Source organism: Cetorhinus maximus, unplaced genomic scaffold, assembly GCF_964194155.1.
Source record: "Cetorhinus maximus unplaced genomic scaffold, sCetMax3.hap1.1 HAP1_SCAFFOLD_1831, whole genome shotgun sequence".
Taxonomy (NCBI): Eukaryota; Metazoa; Chordata; class Chondrichthyes; order Lamniformes; family Cetorhinidae; genus Cetorhinus; species Cetorhinus maximus.
Genome location: NW_027597771.1, coordinates 33,163 through 52,025, shown reverse-complemented (window position 1 = coordinate 52,025; position 18,863 = coordinate 33,163). Strand labels below are relative to the sequence as shown.

The window sequence follows — 18,863 nt, the reverse complement described above, 5'->3', positions numbered from 1 at the left end:
CTCACAGACACATCGACAAACCAATACACACTCACAGACACATCGACAAACCAATACACACTCACAGACACATCGACAAACCAATACACACTCACAGACACATCGACAAACCAATACACACTCACAGACACATCGACAAACCAATACAAACTCACAGACACATCGACAAACCAATACAAACTCACAGACACATCGACAAACCAATACACACTCACAGACACATCGACAAACCAATACACACTCACAGACACATCGAAAGTCACAATCAGATCAACCATGATCTCGTTGAATGGCAGAGCAGACTCAAGGGGCCAAATGGCCTAATCCTGCTCCTATTTCTTTTGATTTTATTTGCACACACACAAACACAAACACACACACTGTGATGTACAACACATTGATTTTTATAGCATCTTTTAAATTGCAAAACATTCCAAGGCGCTTTACAGGAAAATTATCGAAACAGATAATTATCTGAGGCAGATAAAGCAATATTAAGACACAGGACCAAAAGTTTGGTCAAAGAAGTAGGTTTTATGGTGTTTCTTAAAGGAGGAGAGAAAGTTGGAGAGATAGATTTATGTCTAGAGCTTAGGGCCCACACAGCTGACGGTATAGCCACCAATGGTGGAGTGATTAAAATCAGGGATGCCCTAGAGGCCAGAATTAGAGGAGCACAGTCATCTCGGAGAGTTGTGGGACTGGAGGAGTTTACAGAGATAGGGAGGGGTGAGGTCATAGGTTTGAAAACAAGGATGAAAATTTTAAAATCAAAACATTGCTTAATAGAGGGCCAATGTATGTCAACAAGCACATGGGTGATTGGTGAATGGGCCTTGGTATGAATTAGGAACATAGGAACAGGAGTAGAGTTTTAGATGACCTCAAGTTTATGGAGAGGAGAACGTGGCAGAGCAGTCAGGAGTGTGTTGGAATACTCGAGTCTCGAGGTAACTAACGCATAAATGGAGGTTTCAGCAGATGTGCTGAGACAGGGGTGAAACCAGGCAATGTTATGGAGGTGAAAGTTGGTGTTATTAGTGGTGATGTGCATACATGCTTGGTAGCTCATCGTGGTGTCAGATATAACATGAAGGTTGTGAAGAATCTGGTTCAATCTTAGTGAATTGTCAGGGAGAGAGATGGAGTTTAAGGCTAAGGGATTGGAACAGGGACCACAAACAATGGCTTCGGCCTTCCCAATTTTTCTTATATTCTTTCATGGGATGTGAGCTTCGCTGGCTAGGCCAGCATTTATTGCCCATCCCTAGTTGCCCTTGGGAAGGTGGCAGTGAGCTGCCTTCTTGAACTGCTGCAGTCCCTATGGTGTAGGTACACCCACAGTACTGTTAGGGAGGGAGTTCCAGGATTTTGATCCAACGACAGTGAAGGAACGGTGATATATTTTCAAGTCAGGGTGGTGAGTGATTTGGAGGGGAACCTCCAGGTGGTGGTGTTCCCATGTGTTCACTGCCCTTGTCCTTCTAGATGGTAGTGATCATCCCATGAAAGAATTAAAAAAGCCTACACAAGTATTTGTACAGAAAAACACACTTATGGACATGTACATGTGTGCACACACACATATAGAGACATAGGTAGAGACCATATGCACATATGTACCCTCATCAAACATACACACATACATGCAGACATACCCTTGCAAAATTCCACACTCCAACAAAATCACAGTTACATACATGGAGATATAGACAGCGCGCAAACACAAGTGCACACCTGTGCACAATCTAATATATCACACGGTGACCAAGTGAGCCTGAAATATCATTTTTTAATCTCCGCTCTCATGATAACCACAAATTACAGTGATCCTGAAGGTTGTGACAGAGCAAAAGAAACGAGGCACCTACAATCAGGAGCACGACCAGAACAGAATGAAGAACTTGACTAGCACCAGGAGCAGAACTGGGTTCATGATAAGGAGTCATTCCAGAATTAAAACCAGGACCAGAACCAGAACTAGAATCATAAGCAGAACCAGGATTACAGCCAGAATCAATCAGGAGCAGAACCAGGATCAGGAGCAGAACCAGGATCAGGAGCAGAACCAGGATCAGGAGCAGAACCAGGATCAGGAGCAGAACCAGGATCAGGAGCAGAACCAGGAGGAGAACCAGGTTCACGACCAGAATCAGGAGCCTACTGCTTCACTCAAATCAAAACAAAGATTATCGTTCACAAATTATTTTCTGCCGTCCACCTGGTTTTCTCCCTTATCCCTGAAGATGTAGATTCTCATCATGTCCAGGATGACTGGCAGATTTATCTGGGATCACTGGTTGATTTAGTCAGGGTCACTGGGCGATTTAATCCAGATCACTGGATGATTTAAGCCAGGTCACTGGATAATTTAAACCAGATCACTGGATGATTTAACTGGGACCGCTGGTTGAGATAAACAGGTTCACTGGATGATTTAAGCTGGATCACTGGATGATTTATCAGGGATCACTGACTGATTTGTCTTGGATCAATAGCTGATTTATCAGGGATCACTGGTTGATTTGTCATGGATCAGTAGTTGATTTATCAGGAATCCTTGGCTGATTTATCAGGGGTCACTGGCCAATTTGTCCTGGATCAGTGGCTGATTTATCAGGGATCCCTGGCTGATTTAACTGAGATCACTGGCTGATTTAACCGAGATCACTGGCTGATTTAACCAGGATCACTGGCTGATTTAACCAGGATCACTGGCTGATTTAACCAGGATCACTGGCTGATTTAACCAGGATCACTGGCTGATTTAACCAGGATCACTGGCTGATTTAACCAGGATCACTGGCTGATTTAACCAGGATCACTGGCTGATTTAACCAGGATCACTGGCTGATTTAACCAGGATCACTGGCTGATTTAACCAGGATCACTGGCTGATTTAACCAGGATCACTGGCTGATTTAACCAGGATCACTGGCTGATTTAACCAGGATCACTGGCTGATTTAACCAGGATCACTGGCTGATTTAACCAGGATCACTGGCTGATTTAACCAGGATCACTGGCTGATTTAACCAGGATCACTGGCTGATTTAACCAGGATCACTGGCTGATTTAACCAGGATCACTGGCTGATTTAACCAGGATCACTGGCTGATTTAACCAGGATCACTGGCTGATTTAACCAGGATCACTGGCTGATTTAACCAGGATCACTGGCTGATTTAACCAGGATCACTGGCTGATTTAACCAGGATCACTGGCTGATTTAACCGGGATCACTGGCTGATTTAACCGGGATCACTGGCTGATTTATCCGGGATCATTAGCTGATTTATCTGGGATTTCTGGCTAATTTATCAGGGGTCAGTGGCTGATTTGTCCTGGATGACTGGCTGATTTGTCCTGGATCACTGGCTGATTTGTCCTGGATCACTGGCTGATTTGGCCTGGATCACTGGCTGATTTGGCCTGGATCACTGGCTGATTTGGCCTGGATCACTGGCTGATTTGGCCTGGATCACTGGCATTCCCAATGCACCAAGGCCAAGCTGTAACATCAGTTTTCAAATTAGAGAGAGGGAATAAAATCAGCACAATTGCCTTTCCAGTTGTGAATCTGGTTGGTTGAATAATTCACTCCAGGTGTGTAAGATAAAGACCAGGTCCAAAGAATCCACTGTAAATACTCTCCATCATTTCAAAATACCATACAGACCATGGACACAACATAGCAACAACATCCCATAAACATCTGAAGCTGAATATTAAGTTAGAAATTGAGATCAAGGAGATTGGGGAGGGATGTAGGCGGAGTAAGGCAGAGAGGAGATGGGAGGAGCAGGGAGAGGGGAATGTTGGGGAAAGGAGGTGGAGAGGTAGGATAGATGGAGCGTGAGGGGATAGAGAGCAGGAGGGGAAAGGAGGTGCAGTCAGGTTCTGGGAGAGGGAAGGGAGGACAAGGAATGGAGAAAGGGATGGAAGGGGTGATGAGGAAGAGAGGGGCAGAAGAAGATGAAGGGGTGAGAGAGGAATGCATTGGGGAGGGAAGTGGAAGAGGAGGGAGGTGGGAGAGGATGAGGGAGAGGACAGGGATGGGGAGTGAGAGAAGAGGGGGCAGGAACGGGAGGTTGAAAGAGGACTGGAACGGGCGAGGGAGGAGAGAAGGGTGGTGTGGAGAGGAAAGACAGGGTGAGACAAAGGAGAGGGAGAAGAAGAGGGTGGAAATTTGCTGACACCATGAGGTGGTCACTGTTCCCACTTACTGTATAGGCTGGAGGGAGGAGCTGCAACCACAGGGGCAACACTGGAGGTCAGAAAATTGTTTCCAGCGTCCTGTCCAAACCCTGTGAGAGGTGCTGCTCTCAGAAGAAACCCCACTAACTGAGACATCAGTCTGTCACTGTTCCCTTTAGCCTGACTCAGCATCTCGTTGTTCCCTGTCACTTCTGAAAGCAACCAACTATCCACTGTAGCTCAGTTAATAGAACTCTCACCTGAGAGTTGTGGGTTCAAGTCTCACTCCAGAGATTTCAGTGTATAATCCAGGCTGACGCCTCAGGCTGGATTCAATGAAGGTGATGGGGTTCTCGGCCACCGGCTGGAGAGCCGGTGGGAGCCTTGTATCGCTTCTTTTAGGGATGGCCCACCAAATTAAATACCATTCAGGTACTTGACAGGCCAGCGGCGGGTCCTCCCTGGGATCAAGGACCCCAGGGGCAGAAATCCCGCTCGCCGAGAGCTGCCGGCCAATCAGAGACTGGCAGCTCTGTTGAACAGCAGCGCCAAGGTGAAGTGGTGGCTGCTGCAGGTACTACATCTACCCGGGTCCTCGGATCGAGGAGGGACCCAAGCACAGGTGAGTGATGGCAGGATGGGAGTTACAATGTGGTGTCGTGGGGGTTGGGGAGGAGGGTGGCGGTGCTCATCAGTAAGGGCAGAGGAGTGGCTCTTAGTGGCCCCCCCTTCCTGATGCAGGGTTCCTCGATCAGACACTGAATGCCTTTGAACGAGGGACCCTCCAAGACCCTGCAAGCAAACACGCCTCCACTGCCCCATCAAACACTCCCAGGACAGGTACAGCACGGGGTTAGATACAGAGTAAACCTCCCTCTACACTGTCCCCATCAAACACTCCCAGGACAGGTACAGCATGGGGTTAGATACAGAGTAAAGCTCCCTCTACACTGTCCCCATCAAACACTCCCAGGACAGGTACAGCACAGGGTTAGATACAGAGTAAAGCTCCCTCTACACTGTCCCCATCAAACACTCCCAGGACAGGTACAGCACGGGGTTAGATACAGAGTAAAGCTCCCTCTACTCTGTCCCCATCAAATACTCCCAGGACAGGTACAGCACAGGGTTCGATACAGAGTAAAGCTCCCTCTACTCTGTCCCCATCAAACACTCCCAGGACGGGTACGGCACGGGGTTAGATACAGTGTAAAGCTCCCTCTATACTGTCCACAACAAACACTCCCAGGGCAGGTACAGCACGGGATTAGATACAGAGTAAAGCTCCCTCTATACTGTCCCCGACAAACACTCCCAGGACAGGTACAGCACGGGGTTAGGTACAGAGTAAAGCTTCCTCTACTCTGTCCCCATCAAACACTCCCAGGACAGGTACAGCACAGGGTTAGATACAGTGTAAAGCTCCCTCTATACTGTCCACAACAAACACTCCCAGGGCAGGTACAGCATGGGGTTAGATACAGAGTAAAGCTCCCTCTATGCTGTCCCCATCAAACACTCCCAGAACAGGTACAACAGTTGTTAGAATAATATCACCAAATTTCTGAGTGTAACCCACTGTCCCAGAGTGTGAAAGGACAGTGTGTGACCCACTCCCATATCCAGTCTCAGTGTATATATTAACAGTGTGGATGGGTGTTCAATCCTGACTTCCACCAAATTCCGAACACTCCTACACTTTACCATGTGCACTGGAAAATGTTCGGGCCCAAGAACTCTGGTTGAACTTTCCTGTCCTAATCCGCAGCACTGAAGTTAATTGTAATATTTGACCCTTATATTTCACCCCTTTCCTAATTTTACTTCGTTCTGTTGAAGGGTCATGAGGACTCGAAACGTCAACTGTACTCTTCTCCGCCGATGCTGCCAGACCTGCTGAGTTTTTCCAGGTATTTCTGTTTCTGTTTTGTAATATTTGAAATGTTAGTTGAAATGTTAGGCTCAGCACCAGCTGAACAGGGTTACATTTGAAATTTGTGCCTTTCGTGCCTGGGAAGTCAAGGATTACTAAGACTAACATCTCTTCAAAACCCCTCACTCTGGTACATTAACTCCCCCTCACTTCTGACTTCCAGAATGACACTCTGTAAGCTGAGGGATATATTCCCTGACTGGGTGTTTCTGTTGTTGCTCTGTCAGCCTTTGGAATGCTATTTCTGCTCCTTGCTGTAATGCGTCTTTCTTTCAATGATTTATATTTTCAGTGTGGCAGAGACAACTGTGGGAAGAATCAGGATCACAGAATTGTTACAGTGCAGGTCGCCATTTGGCCCTTCATGTCTGTACTGGCTCTGGCAGCTTTGGGAAATCTCTGATCTTTTGGCCCAGTGTTGTATTGGGGCTCCAATCTCAGTCCCACCATCCCCATCTACTACGGCTCCAAGGTAGCGTTTGTGTTATAGAGGAACAGGAGGGGGCCATTCAGCCCCATGATGGAATCATGGCTGATCTATATCTCAATATTATTTACCCACCCTACTGTCCATATCCCTTAATACACTTACCCAACAAAAAAATCCACTTACCTTAGTTTGAAATTTTCTATTTACCCTCAGTCTCAGCAGCTCTTTGCGGGGAAGTCAAGTCCCCCATACAAACCAATCTCCATCTGGCTCAAAAACAAAAATTGCTGGAAAAACTCAGCAGGTCTGACAGCATCTGTGGAGAGAAAGGCAGAGTTAACGTTTCGAGTCCGTATGACTCTTCTTCAGGCTCTTCAGACTCTTCTTCAGTTCTGATGAAGAGTCATACGGACTCGAAACGTTAACTCTGCCTTTCTCTCCACAGATGCTGTCAGACCTGCTGAGTTTTTCCAGCATTTTTTGTTTTCGTTTCAGGTTTCCAGCACCCGCAGTATTTTGCTTTTATCCATCTGGCTTGCGTTTAACTAAACCTTTGCCTGCTCCCCTCCCCTTCCCCAGAAATAGAAACTCATTTGTATTCGAAAAATCATTAGAAATCAGAATGAAACACAAAGTGTCAGCTCCCCCAGTCTTGGAGTGGGTGGCACTCTGATTGAGCTAAAACTCACACTTGCCCAATGATTCTGAAAAATAAACATAGCTATTTTAAAGCTTTTCCACCTAGATTATAATTTTGAACTGCTTCAAGAAAACATCTTTATTGTAAAAATATTGGTGGTTTTCCTATGCTTCTTCTGCTATCCCTGTTGCTATGGTAGCAGTGCAGGCTTCCTGCCAACCCTCCAATGGCTAGGCCCAGTTTGGGTTTGGTGGGGGTTGTGGGGGTCAATGTGTAAAACCGCACACAGGAGATGGGCTCTTCCATTTCAAATAATACCCACCCAGCAACAGACTTCAATAGATTCCTCATATCCTTATATAAAATACATTATCTACAAATATATTAAATAAGCTTTAAAACATTCAGTTGCAAGAACAGGAAATGGTGCATGGGATCACATCATGTCCTCCAGTAGGTTGGGTTTGCGAACCCACTCGAGTGTCAATGGTTCCGAGGCAGCCATTATCATACACATGAACTGCTTGCCAGTTCTCTTATCAATGGGGTAAATGGTAGTCGGTGTAAATCTCTTATTGCTCTCCACAAACTCGCAGAGATCTTGGTAGATTTTGGGATACTCATGGCGCAGGAAGACCCCTCGGATGCGAAGCTCTCGCTGTACATTGATGAAGCACACCTCACGGGCTTTGCGTCCTGACTCGTCCTCTTTAGCGATGTCAGTTGTCCCTGGAGGTGGGGTCAATATCAAGGTCTCCATCTCTTCATCGCCCTTAAAGATCTTCTTCTCGGGGCTGGTTGAAGCCAGGGCAATCTTTGCAAACCTTCGAACTGTTGGTGTCTGGAGGCGGGGTGAAGGGTTCTCAGGCACTTTCTGCCCCAGAGCTATTGACACATTCAAGAGGAAACATTCCTCGGGGTCGTACTGTTTGCCAGCCTCCTGGATCTCCTTCAGGTACTCCCCCAGGTGATCAGCATAGCCTTCCAGCTCTCTGACTGATAGGTAGGTGGGAGTGAGGAGCAGACTCTCTAATCCATACTGGAGGAAATTCTCGGCAGATCCGGGATTGGGGAAACCCTGGAACAGAACCCCCTTCCCCCTCGATAAGTAGCCCATCCTGGCGATGCGGGAGAAGGCCTTGTGTGCAGCCTGGTTTTCCCGGCAGCTCCTCAGCACACGCTTACAAGTGCTGCTGACCCGGCCATAGACACAGGCTTCTTTGTGCATCTCCCAGTCATCCTTCCTGCAGTTCCTGGAGCAGTAATAGGTGTAACAGCTGTGACACGATTTGAAGTAGAGACGAGCATTGAAGAGTGTTTCTGTGAGGCCACACTTCAGGTTTGAGCACATCATGGTGTCCACATCATCCGAGCTGCGGTCTTGAGGGGGCCCATCGCACGGACTTGGGTAGCTGGGGCTTCTTGACATGCCCAGGATGTGAGCGTCAGGGCCTGGCCCAGTGGACATGGGGTGGACCTTCATCTTCTGAGGTTCTGTGGTATGTACCAACACTGTCCTCACACCATGTTCTCCAGGAAGGTCCTCCCCAGCGATAAGCTTCCTCAGCTGGTCCACTAGAGTTTCCGAGTTGCTGGGTTTCTGAGTGGCTGGCGTTTTGCATGTGTCGATGACCAGATCGGCCAGGACATCGTCCAGCTGCTGCTTACCTGGCCGGTGCAGAGAGCCGCCGCTAAGAGAGCTGACACCCGTCTCCTTGACATTATCCAAATTGCAGGACAGCAAATCATTGAAGGAGGCACTGAGGCCATTTCCCCCATCGAGAGCCTGCCTGTTCTGAGGTTTCCCGCCAGCTTTGCCAGGCCCATTGGCCCTGAGGTCATTGTCGGTGATGGTGATTTCAGGTGTGATGTACCATGACCTTCCCTGGGTGCCCCTCCCACCGTCCCCCTGCAACTTGTCTGTGATGGAGCTCTCAGAGAGAGAAAGGGCAGCATAACGCTGGGGAGAACGTGATAAGTTGACCACGGTGGGCTGACGCCTCCCCTCTGTGGAGTGGCCATGTCTCTCCTGCAAGGGCAGGGTCTCATAGCTGCGGCAGTTTGAGGAGGGGAACTCCCTGCGTCCACTAGGCGACAGGATGTTATCCCAGGACTTGGAGTAGTGCCGTGAGTCTGAGCTGAGTCTATGCTGGTCAATCCCATAATAGGAGCCATGAGGGGAGAGGGACCCAACTCTGCCATCCCAGTATGGCGGGCATTGAGATATGTAACCCTGGTGACCATGTGCAGCTCGATAGGTCCCCCACCAGTCATGGTAATGCATTGGCGAAGCGTACCGGTGCTGTGAAGGCCTTGCCCGTTCCTCTGTGTAGTAGATATTAGGCTGGGCAGCTTGGCGGGAGAGTCTCCTGATGTCGGGGTAAGATTGTTCACTGAAGGTTGGTGTTGTCTGGATGAGCTGAGGAAGGCCCCTCCTACTCTCATCCTTGTAGTATTGGTGGGGCGAGCAGTTGTTGTGAGCTGCAAGTGTCCAGTAATCACCGCTGTACGACTCACAGGGAGAGTGGCTTCTCATGACCCGCCGGTTGGCAGGTACAGTTAGACTCCGTCCTGGCTGTGACTGCCAGTTTGTCACACTGCTCTGCTTCTGTGGTGTCTTCCAGGTGCGAGAGGAAGGGTTCAGCGCTGGGTCCTCGGGCTTCATATCCACTCGGTACCGCACGTGTGCTCCTGGGCCAGGCTTGGTGCCTTGACACTCATCATAGCTTTCGTAGCTATCACTGACAAACAGAGGGGAGTACAGACTGGCATCGGCCCGCTGTGGCTGCAGTTTGATGGGATGCACCTCGTTCATTCTAGTCCTCATTATATGAGATGGATCCCTCCTGGGTGAGGCCTCTGTCCTCTTGTGGGAGTCCCGGTGTGTACGCAGGGCTTCACGACCCCTGCGCGACAGCTCAGGTGAGCCCACCTCCACAGGGACAGGGCGGTAGGTAGTCTTCACCCTGGGGGCACTCTTAGATCTGCCTCTCTTCTTTGCCTCTGGTCTGGAGGCCTCTCTGGGTTCACCAGTGTGAGCGCACAATCGGCTGGCAACTAGCTCAGGGGCTGAGGATCGGAGGTAGACCTGCCTCCCTAGAGAATCCCAGGCGAGCTCAGGGCTGGTGGGCCGTCGATCAGCCCGGTGATATGAGTAGTCCTCCATGGGAGCTCCGGAGTCCGCCTGGCTGTCTAGTGACTGCAGGAAGTCAAAACTTCTACACTGCCGTTTGTTAATGTACTGCTGGGTGTCCTGTACAGGGCTGGGCCTGGAGGCATCACACTTGCGCTGGGTTTGATAGGCTTTGGGCTCGCCTGGCATTGGGCTGACCTGAATCTCTCGATACACGGTTGATACCAGTATGTCCGGTGGGTCTGTCCGTGTCATCTTAAAGGAACTGTAATCTCTGCTGAATTCCCTCAGACCTTTTCACAATGAATTGACCCTGTAACAAGAAAAGCACATTTAACCTTTGGACTGTAAATTGCTGCTTCTTGTTATAGTATACTGGTTATTAGCATACACTCTATCAGTGAACTGGTCTGCTAGGAAAGTATCAGGAATGTTGACTTTCATAGGGTCTGTCGCAGTGTGTGGGTCCTATCGCAGTGCGTGGGCCCTGTGACGGTGCGTGGGCCCTGTGACGGTGCGTGGGCCCTGTTACGGTGCGTGGGTCCTGTTACAGTGCGTGACCCCTGTTACAGTGCGTGGGCTCTGTTACAGTGTGTGGGTCCTGTCGGAGTGCGTGGGCCCTGTCACGGTGCGTGGGCCCTGTCACGGTGCGTGGGCCCTGTCGCGGTGCGTGGATCCTGTCGCGGTGCGTGGGTCCTGTCGCGGTGCGTAGGTCCCAGTTACGGTGTGTGGGCCCTGTCGGAGTGTGTGGGCCCTGTCGGAGTGTGTGGGCCCTGTTACAATGCGTGAGCCCTGTTACAGTGTGTGGGTCCTGTCGCGGTGCGTGGGTCCTGTCGCGGTGCGTGGGTCCTGTAGCGGTGCGTGGGTCCTGTAGCGGTGCGTGGGGCCCAGTCGCGGTGCGTGGGGCCCTGTCGCGGTGCGTGGGCCCTGTCGGAGTGTGTGGGCCCTGTCGGAGTGTGTGGGCCCTGTCACATTGCGTGAGCCCTGTTACAGTGTGTGGGCTCTGTTGCAGTGTGTGGGTCCTGTCGCAGTGCGTGGGCCCTGTCGCAGTGCGTGGGCCCTGTCGCGGTGCGTGGGGTCCTGTCGCGGTGCGTGGGGTCCTGTCGCGGTGCGTGGGTCCTGTCGCGGTGCGTGGGTCCTGTCGCGGTGCGTGGGTCCTGTCGCGGTGCGTGGGTCCTGTCGCGGTGCGTGGGGCCCAGTCGCGGTCTGTGGGCCCTGTTGCGGTGCGTGGGCCCTGTTGCGGTGCGTGGGCCCTGTCGCGGTGCGTGGGGCCCAGTCGCGGTGTGTGGGCCCTGTTACGGTGTGTGGGCCCTGTTACAGTATGTGGGGCCTGTTGCTGTGCGTGGGGCCCTGTCGGAGTGTGTGGGCCCTGTTATATTGCGTGAGCCCTGTTACAGTGTGTGGGCCCTGTCGCAGTGCGTGGGCCCTGTCGCAGTGCGTGGGTCCTGTCGCAGTGCGTGGGGTCCTGTCGCGGTGCGTGGGCCCAGTCGCGGTGCGTGGGCCCTGTCGCGGTGAGTGGGGCCCAGTCGCGGTGTGTGGGCCCTGTCGGAGTGTGTGGGCCCTGTCGGAGTGTGTGGGCCCTGTAGCGGTGCGTGGGGCCCAGTCGCGGTGTGTGGGCCCTGTCGGGGTGTGTGGGCCCTGTCGGGGTGTGTGGGCCCTGTCGGGGTGCGTGGGCCCTGTCGGGGTGCGTGGGCCCTGTCGGGGTGCGTGGGCCCTGTCGCGGTGCGTGGGCCCTGTCGCGGTGCGTGGGCCCTGTCGCGGTGCGTGGGCCCTGTCGCGGTGCGTGGGGCCCAGTCGCGGTGTGTGGGCCCTGTTACGGTGTGTGGGCCCTGTTACAGTATGTGGGGCCTGTTGCTGTGCGTGGGGCCCTGTCGGAGTGTGTGGGCCCTGTCGGAGTGTGTGGGCCCTGTCGGAGTGTGTGGGCCCTGTCACAGTGTTTTTGGTCCTGTCGCAGTGCGTGGGCCCTGTCGCAGTGCGTGGGCCCTGTCGCAGTGCGTGGGCCCTGTCGCAGTGCGTGGGTCCTGTCGCAGTGCGTGGGCCCAGTTGCAGTGTGTGGGCCCAGTTGCAGTGTGTGGGGCCTGTTGCAGTGTGTGGGGCCTGTTACAATGTGTGGGGCCTGTTGCAGTGCTTGGGGCCCATTCGCCGTGTGTAGGGCCTGTCAGAGTGTGTGGGCCCTGTTGCAGTGCGTGGACCCTGTTGCAGTGCGTGGAACCTGTTACAGTGCGTGGAGCCTGTTACAGTGCGTGGAGCCTGTTACAGTGCGTGGGGCCTGTTACAGTGCGTGGGGCCTGTTACAGTGCGTGGGGCCTGTTACAGTGCGTGGGGCCTGTTACAGTGCGTGGGGCCTGTTACAGTGTGTGGGGCCTGTTACAGTGTGTGGGGCCTGTTACAGTGTGTGGGGCCTGTTACAGTGTGTGGGGCCTGTTACAGTGAGTGGGGCCTGTTACAGTGCGTGGGGCCTGTTACAGTGCATGGGGCCTGTTACAGTGTGTGGATGTGTAGCTTCAAATATTAGCACAAGGTTAAAATGTGAGATTAAACTACTGTTGCCAACTCCCTAATGCTCTGGAATCTCCAGAAGTTGAAGATTAATATCCAGGATATTAGACTGGAAGAAATATCCTCGTGGCATTAGCCCATTGTAGATTTTTTTTTGTCATTTTCTTTGAATACTTTAATTAGTTATAAAAATATTGACAACGGGACAGGCTTTTTGACCAGGCTGTGGGTGGGGTCCGTGTTCCAGTCGTACCCGGACCCCCTCCTTCGTCTCTTTTTCAGTACAGTGAAATGACTGTATCGATGCAGTTTCCCGCTCTCACCCTGAACTGGAAAATTTCATCAATGTTGCTTCCAGTTTCCATCCTTCTCTTACCTTCACATGGTCCATCCCTTCCTTTCCTTGATTTCTCTGTCTCCATTCCTAGTGATCAGCCAATATTCACTATAAGCCCACTGACTCCCACAGCTTCCTTGACAACACTTTCTCACACTCTGCTTCCTGTAAACACTTTATTCCAGTCTCCCAGTTTCTCCGTCTCCATTGCATCGGTTCTGATGATGCAACCTTCCACACCAGCACTTGTGGTATTTTTCCTCAACTGAGGGTGCCCCCACTCCCCACCATGGTTGACAAAGCCTTTACTGAACCCATTCCATTTCCCATACTCTCACTCTCACCCCTTCCCCTCCCTCCCAGAACCATTTTAGCGTTCCCTTTGCCTTCACCTTCCACCCCACCAGCCTCTGTATTTGTTTCCTGCCATTTCCGCTAACTCCAGTGTGATTCCACCACCAAACACACCTTCCCCTTCCCTCTCCTGTCAGCACTCCAAAGGGACTGTTCCCTTCCCAACACCCTGGTCCCCTCCTTATTCATCCCCAACACACCCTCCCTTCCCTATGGCACCTTTCTGGGCAAGCACAGGAAATGCAACACCTGCCCTTTTACTTCCTCTCTCCTCACTGTCCAAGACCCCAAATATTCTTTCCAGGTGAAGCAGAGATCTACTTGAACTTCTTTCAATCTCATCTACTGTATTCACTGTTCACAATGTGCTCTCCTCTTCATTGGGAAGACCAAATGGCTACTTTGTGGAACGCCTCCGTTCAGTCCCAAAGTGTGACCCCGAGCTTCCTTTCACTTGTCATTTTAATTCTCCACCTTGCTCACACTCTGATCTTTCTGTCCTTGGCCTGCTGTAGTGTTCCAATGAAGCTCAAGTTCAAACTCGAGGAACAGCATCTTTTGACTGGGTGCTCTATGGCCTTCTGGACTCAACACTGAGTTCAACAATTTTAGATCATAACCTCTACCTCCATTTTGTTCCATTTTTATTTTGCTTTTCTTTTCTCTCGTTTCTTTCTTAATTCCTTTGCATTCGGATGACTGCTATCCAGCCATTCAAACCTCCTCTAGACACATTGTATGTTTCTTTACTTCTCCCAATACCACTCCCTTTGGCTTTTCACTATTATCCTTTTTGTCATTTAATCTCTCCTGCCTTCCACCCCACAGACTATCCCCTTGGTCGCACAGAACTTGGATTTGATGAAAAGAGAGACATGTTGCTGAAGCTTTTCATCTTGCAATCACCAGGACAAACACAAGAATGCCAAATTTCAAACAATTACAACAAGTTACAACAGGAGGACAGGGTGGTTGGCAAGTTGACGCTGATTGTCGGAGATATTGCCATGAAGAAAGCAAGGGAAACTATTGGCTCCCCAAGCTCCCAGGTAATTTAAACAATGTATAAGGCTTGAACATATTCCTTTTGTTTGCAGAGAGTGAGTCCCTGCCAATGAATGTATGGTTCTTCCAGCAAGTGCAAATGAGCCATGTTACGAGCTCAATTGATTATTTTAAATTTGTTGTTAGTGTAGCTATTAGCGCACTCAGGGTTGTTCAGCGAGTGGTGCCCAATCTCCGAATCACATTTAACAGTGGATGTTTTATTTTGAATTTTGTGAGCGTGGGCTGGTTGAGTACAGTCTGTACTCTGCCTATTACGAACAACCGAATGTACATCCTGTTTGATTTGATCAGCCAAGCGTTGGTATATGCTAGAAGCGATATACATTCATATGCAGGGACCAATTCTCTATAAGCAAGCTTCAGAAAACACGTCTCTCTTTTCAGCAATATTGTCCCTTTTGTTCTTCCCTCCCCTCCCCGTTCTCTGCCTGGCTCATCACTAACATTTCCCAGTTCTGATAAAAGGCTACAGACCTAAAATTTTAACTCTGTTTCTTTATACTGATGCAGACAGACCTGCTGAGTATTTCCAGCATTTTCTGTTTTTATTTCAGATTTCCAGCATCTGTAGTATTTTGTTTCTGTGAATCTGATTTCGCCAGGAGATGGAGACAGAGCAAACGCCAAGAGCAACTGACAGAGTGAGCGAATACTCCAAATCAACTTATCACCAACTCACCCACAACTGAGACAAACAACCACAATCATCATTATAAACAGGACTAACTAAAATCCCCAGCAAGTGGGACTCAACTCAGATCCCACCCTCATGGTGGTAGACAGTTGGTAGACACGCTGGTTGCTGCTGCTTCAGATGATCCCAGTCAGAGTGGACCAATTCAACCGGCGGAGAGAGATGGATCCAATTCACCCAGTTTCATATATCTTAGCTATACAGCAAACCACAAACTAATCCCACTGCCCCACTCTCTCCCCATAGCATCGTATCAATCCCAAACTAATCCCACTGTCCTGCTCTCTCCCCATAGCCCTGTATCAATCCCCAATTAATCCCACTGCCCCACTCTCTCCCCATAGCCCTATATCAATCCCAAACTAATCCCACTGCCCTGCTCTCTCCCCATAGCCCTGTATCAATCCCCAATTAATCCCACTGCCCCACTCTCTCCCCATAGCCCTGTATCAATCCTAAACTAATCCCACTGGCCTGCTCTCTCCCCACAGCCCTGTATCAATCCCAAACTAATCCCATTGCCCTGCTCTCTCATAGTCCTGTATCAATCCCAAACTAATCCCACTTCCCCACTCTCTCATAGCCCTGTATCAATCCCAAACTAATCCCACTGCCCCACTCTCTCATAGCCCTGTATCAATCCCAAACTAATCCCACTGCCCTGCTCTCTCCCCATAGCCCTATATCAATCTCAAACTAATCCCACTACCCTACTCTCTCCCCATAGCCCTGTATCAATTGCCAACTAATCCCACTGCCCTGCTCTCTCCCCATAGCCCTGTATCAATCCCAAACTAAGACCACTGCCCCACCCTCTCATAGTCCTATATCAATCCCAAACTAATCCCACTGCCCCAATCTCCTCATAGCCCTGTATCAATCCCAAACTAATCCCACTGCCCTGCTCTCTCCCCATAACCCTGTATTAATCCCACTGCCCTGCTCTCTCCCCATAGCCCTGTATCAATCCCAAACTAATCCCACTGCCCTGCTCTCTCCCCATAACCCTGTATCAATCCCAAACTAATCCCACTGCCCAGCTCTCTCTCCATTGCCCTGTATCAATCCCAAACTCATCCCACTGTCCCACTCTCTCCCCATTGCCCTGTATTAATCCCAAACTCATCCCACTGTCCCGCTCTCTCCCCATAGCCCTGATCAACCCCCAAACTAATCCCACTGCCCCACTCTCTCTCCATTGCCCTGTATCAATCGTAAACTAATCCCACTGTCCCACTCTCTCCCCATTGCCCTGTATCAATCCCAAACTAATCCCACTGCCCCATTCTCTCCCCATTGCCCTGTATCAATCCCAAACTAATCCCACTGTCCCTCTCCCTCCCCATAGCCCTGTATCAATCCCCAACTAAACTTACTATCCTACGAGGGTAGGGAGGGAGTTGTCGAGTGGGCAGAGGGTGAGATTAAGGCTGGGAGTAAGAGTAAGGGTGGGTTGTGGGCAAGAGTAAATTAGAGGTGAGGATGGGGGTGAGGGTGGGATTGAGGGTGACCACATGAAAATAAGAAATAGGAGTAGGCCATCCAGCCCATGAGCCTGCTCCACCATTCAATAAGATCATGGCTTCACAGGAAAAGGCCCAAGAATTACTGCATTATCTGACCTGGATGAAGGGACTGAATGTAATGTTGCCAAATTCGCTGATGATACAAAGATAGGTAAGAAAGTAAGCTGTGAGGAGGATACAAAGAGCCTGCAAAGGGGGATAAATTGGTGAAGTGAGTGGGCAAAAATCTTTGGATATAATATAATGTGGGAAAATGTGAGGTTGTCCATTTTGGCAGGAAGAATAGAAAAGCAGAATGTCAGAAATGATCTGATTGTGGCCTTAACTCCACTTTTCCTGCCTGCCCCCATAACCCTTGACTCCCCTGTCTATCAACAATCTGTCTAACTCAGCCTTGAATATATTCAATGACCCAGACTCCACTGCTCTCTGGGGAAGAGAATTCCAAAGACTAAACACCCTCAAAGAGACTAAATTCCTCCTTACTATCAGCTCCTCTTTTCCTTTTTATACACTTATATAGCTTTTACTGATTTTAATCTCTTGCTCATTTCCTCTCATGCTCCAATTTCTCCCTCTTTAATATTTTCATCATCCTTTGCTGGTTTCTAAAATTTCCCCAATCCTTTGGCCTACCACTAATCTTTGCAGCATTGTACACCTAATTCTTTCAATTTGATAAGTGCCATACTGCACAAGAAAAGAGCTCATGGTGTCGGGGGTGAGTTATTAACATGGATAGAGGATGGGCTAACTGGCAGGAAACAGCGTAGGAATTAATAGGTCATGTTCAGGTGGAGTGCCACAGGGATCAGTGCTGGGGCTTCAACTATTTACAATCTATATTAATGACCTGAATAAAGGGACTTACTGTAATGTAGCCAAATTCCATGATGATACAAATGTAGGTAAGAAAGTAAGCTGTGAGGAGGATACAAAGAGTCTGCAATGGAATATAGATTGGTGAAGTGAGTGGGCAAAAATTTTTGGGTACAGTATAGTGTGAGAAAATGTGAGGTTGTCCATTTTGGCAGGAAGAATAGAAAAGCAGACTGTTATTTAAATGGAGAGAGACTGCAGAATGCTACGGGTGGGGAGTGAGGGATGGGGGGATTAAGAGTGGAGGATGAGGGTCGAGCGTGGGGGTAAGAGCGGGAAGGGGGTAATAGTGGGGAATGAGGCATGAGGGTGGGGGTAAGAACGGGGAATGAGGCGTGAGGGTGGGGGTAAGAGCAGGGGATAAGGGGGGTAAGAGTGGGGAATGAGGGGTAAGGGTGGGGAATGAGGGCTAAGAGTGGGGAATGAGGAATGAGGGTGAGGGTAAGAGCGGGGAATGAGGGGAGTAAGAGTGGGGAATGAGGGGTAAGGGTGGGGAATGAGGGCTAAGGGTCGGGAATGAGGGTGGGGTAAGAGCGGGGAATGAGGCATGAAGGTGGGGGTAAGAGTGGGGAATGAGGGGATAAGAGTGGGGAATGAGGAGTAAGGGTGGGGAATGAAGAATGAAGGTGGGGATAAGAGTGGGGCATGAGGGTGGGGTTAAGAGCGGAGAATGGGGATGAGGGGGATAAGAGTGGGGAATGAGGGGTGAGTGTGGGGAATGAGGGGAAGGGTGGGGAATGAGGGCTAAGAGTGGGGAATGAGGGCTAAGGGTGGGGAATGAGGGTGGGGGTAAGAGCGGGGAATGAGGCATGAGGGTGGGGTTAAGAGCGGAGAATGGGGGATGAGGGGGATAAGAGTGGGGAATGAGGGGTGAGTGTGGGGAATGAGGGGTGAGTGTGGGGAATGAGGGGTGAGTGTGGGGAATGAGGGGTGAGTGTGGGGAATGAGGGGTGAGGGTGGGGAATGAGGGCTAAGGGTGGGGAATGAGGGTGGGGTAAGAGCGGGGAATGAGGCATGAGGGTGGGGGTAAGAGCAGGGGATGAGAGGGGTAAGAGTGGGGAATGAGGGGTAAGGGTAGGGAATGAGGAATGAAGGTGGGGGTAAGAATGGGGAATGAGGTATGAGGGTGGGGGTAAGAGTGGAGGATGAGGGGGGTAAGAGTGGGGAATGAGA

The 18,863-nt window shown here is 50.3% G+C and overlaps 1 protein-coding gene across 1 annotated transcript; it reads right to left on the bottom strand.

Annotated features, from left to right (window-relative positions):
- Positions 1-6,089: 6,089 nt before the first annotated feature.
- ajm1 (apical junction component 1 homolog) lies at positions 6,090-13,214 on the bottom strand. The gene is made up of 2 exons (XM_078537054.1): positions 13,156-13,214; positions 6,090-10,646 (listed from the first exon to the last, which is right to left on the bottom strand). The coding sequence occupies exon 2, from the start codon at positions 10,586-10,588 to the stop codon at positions 7,637-7,639; it is 2,952 nt and encodes a 983-aa protein (XP_078393180.1). The 5' UTR covers positions 10,589-10,646; positions 13,156-13,214; the 3' UTR covers positions 6,090-7,636.
- Between the last annotated feature and the right edge of the window lie 5,649 nt (positions 13,215-18,863).

What these genes read in the sequence shown, in the direction of transcription:
- ajm1 (XM_078537054.1), bottom strand. Translation starts at nt 10,588, where the DNA reads ATGACACGGACAGACCCACCGGACATACTGGTATCAACCGTGTATCGA.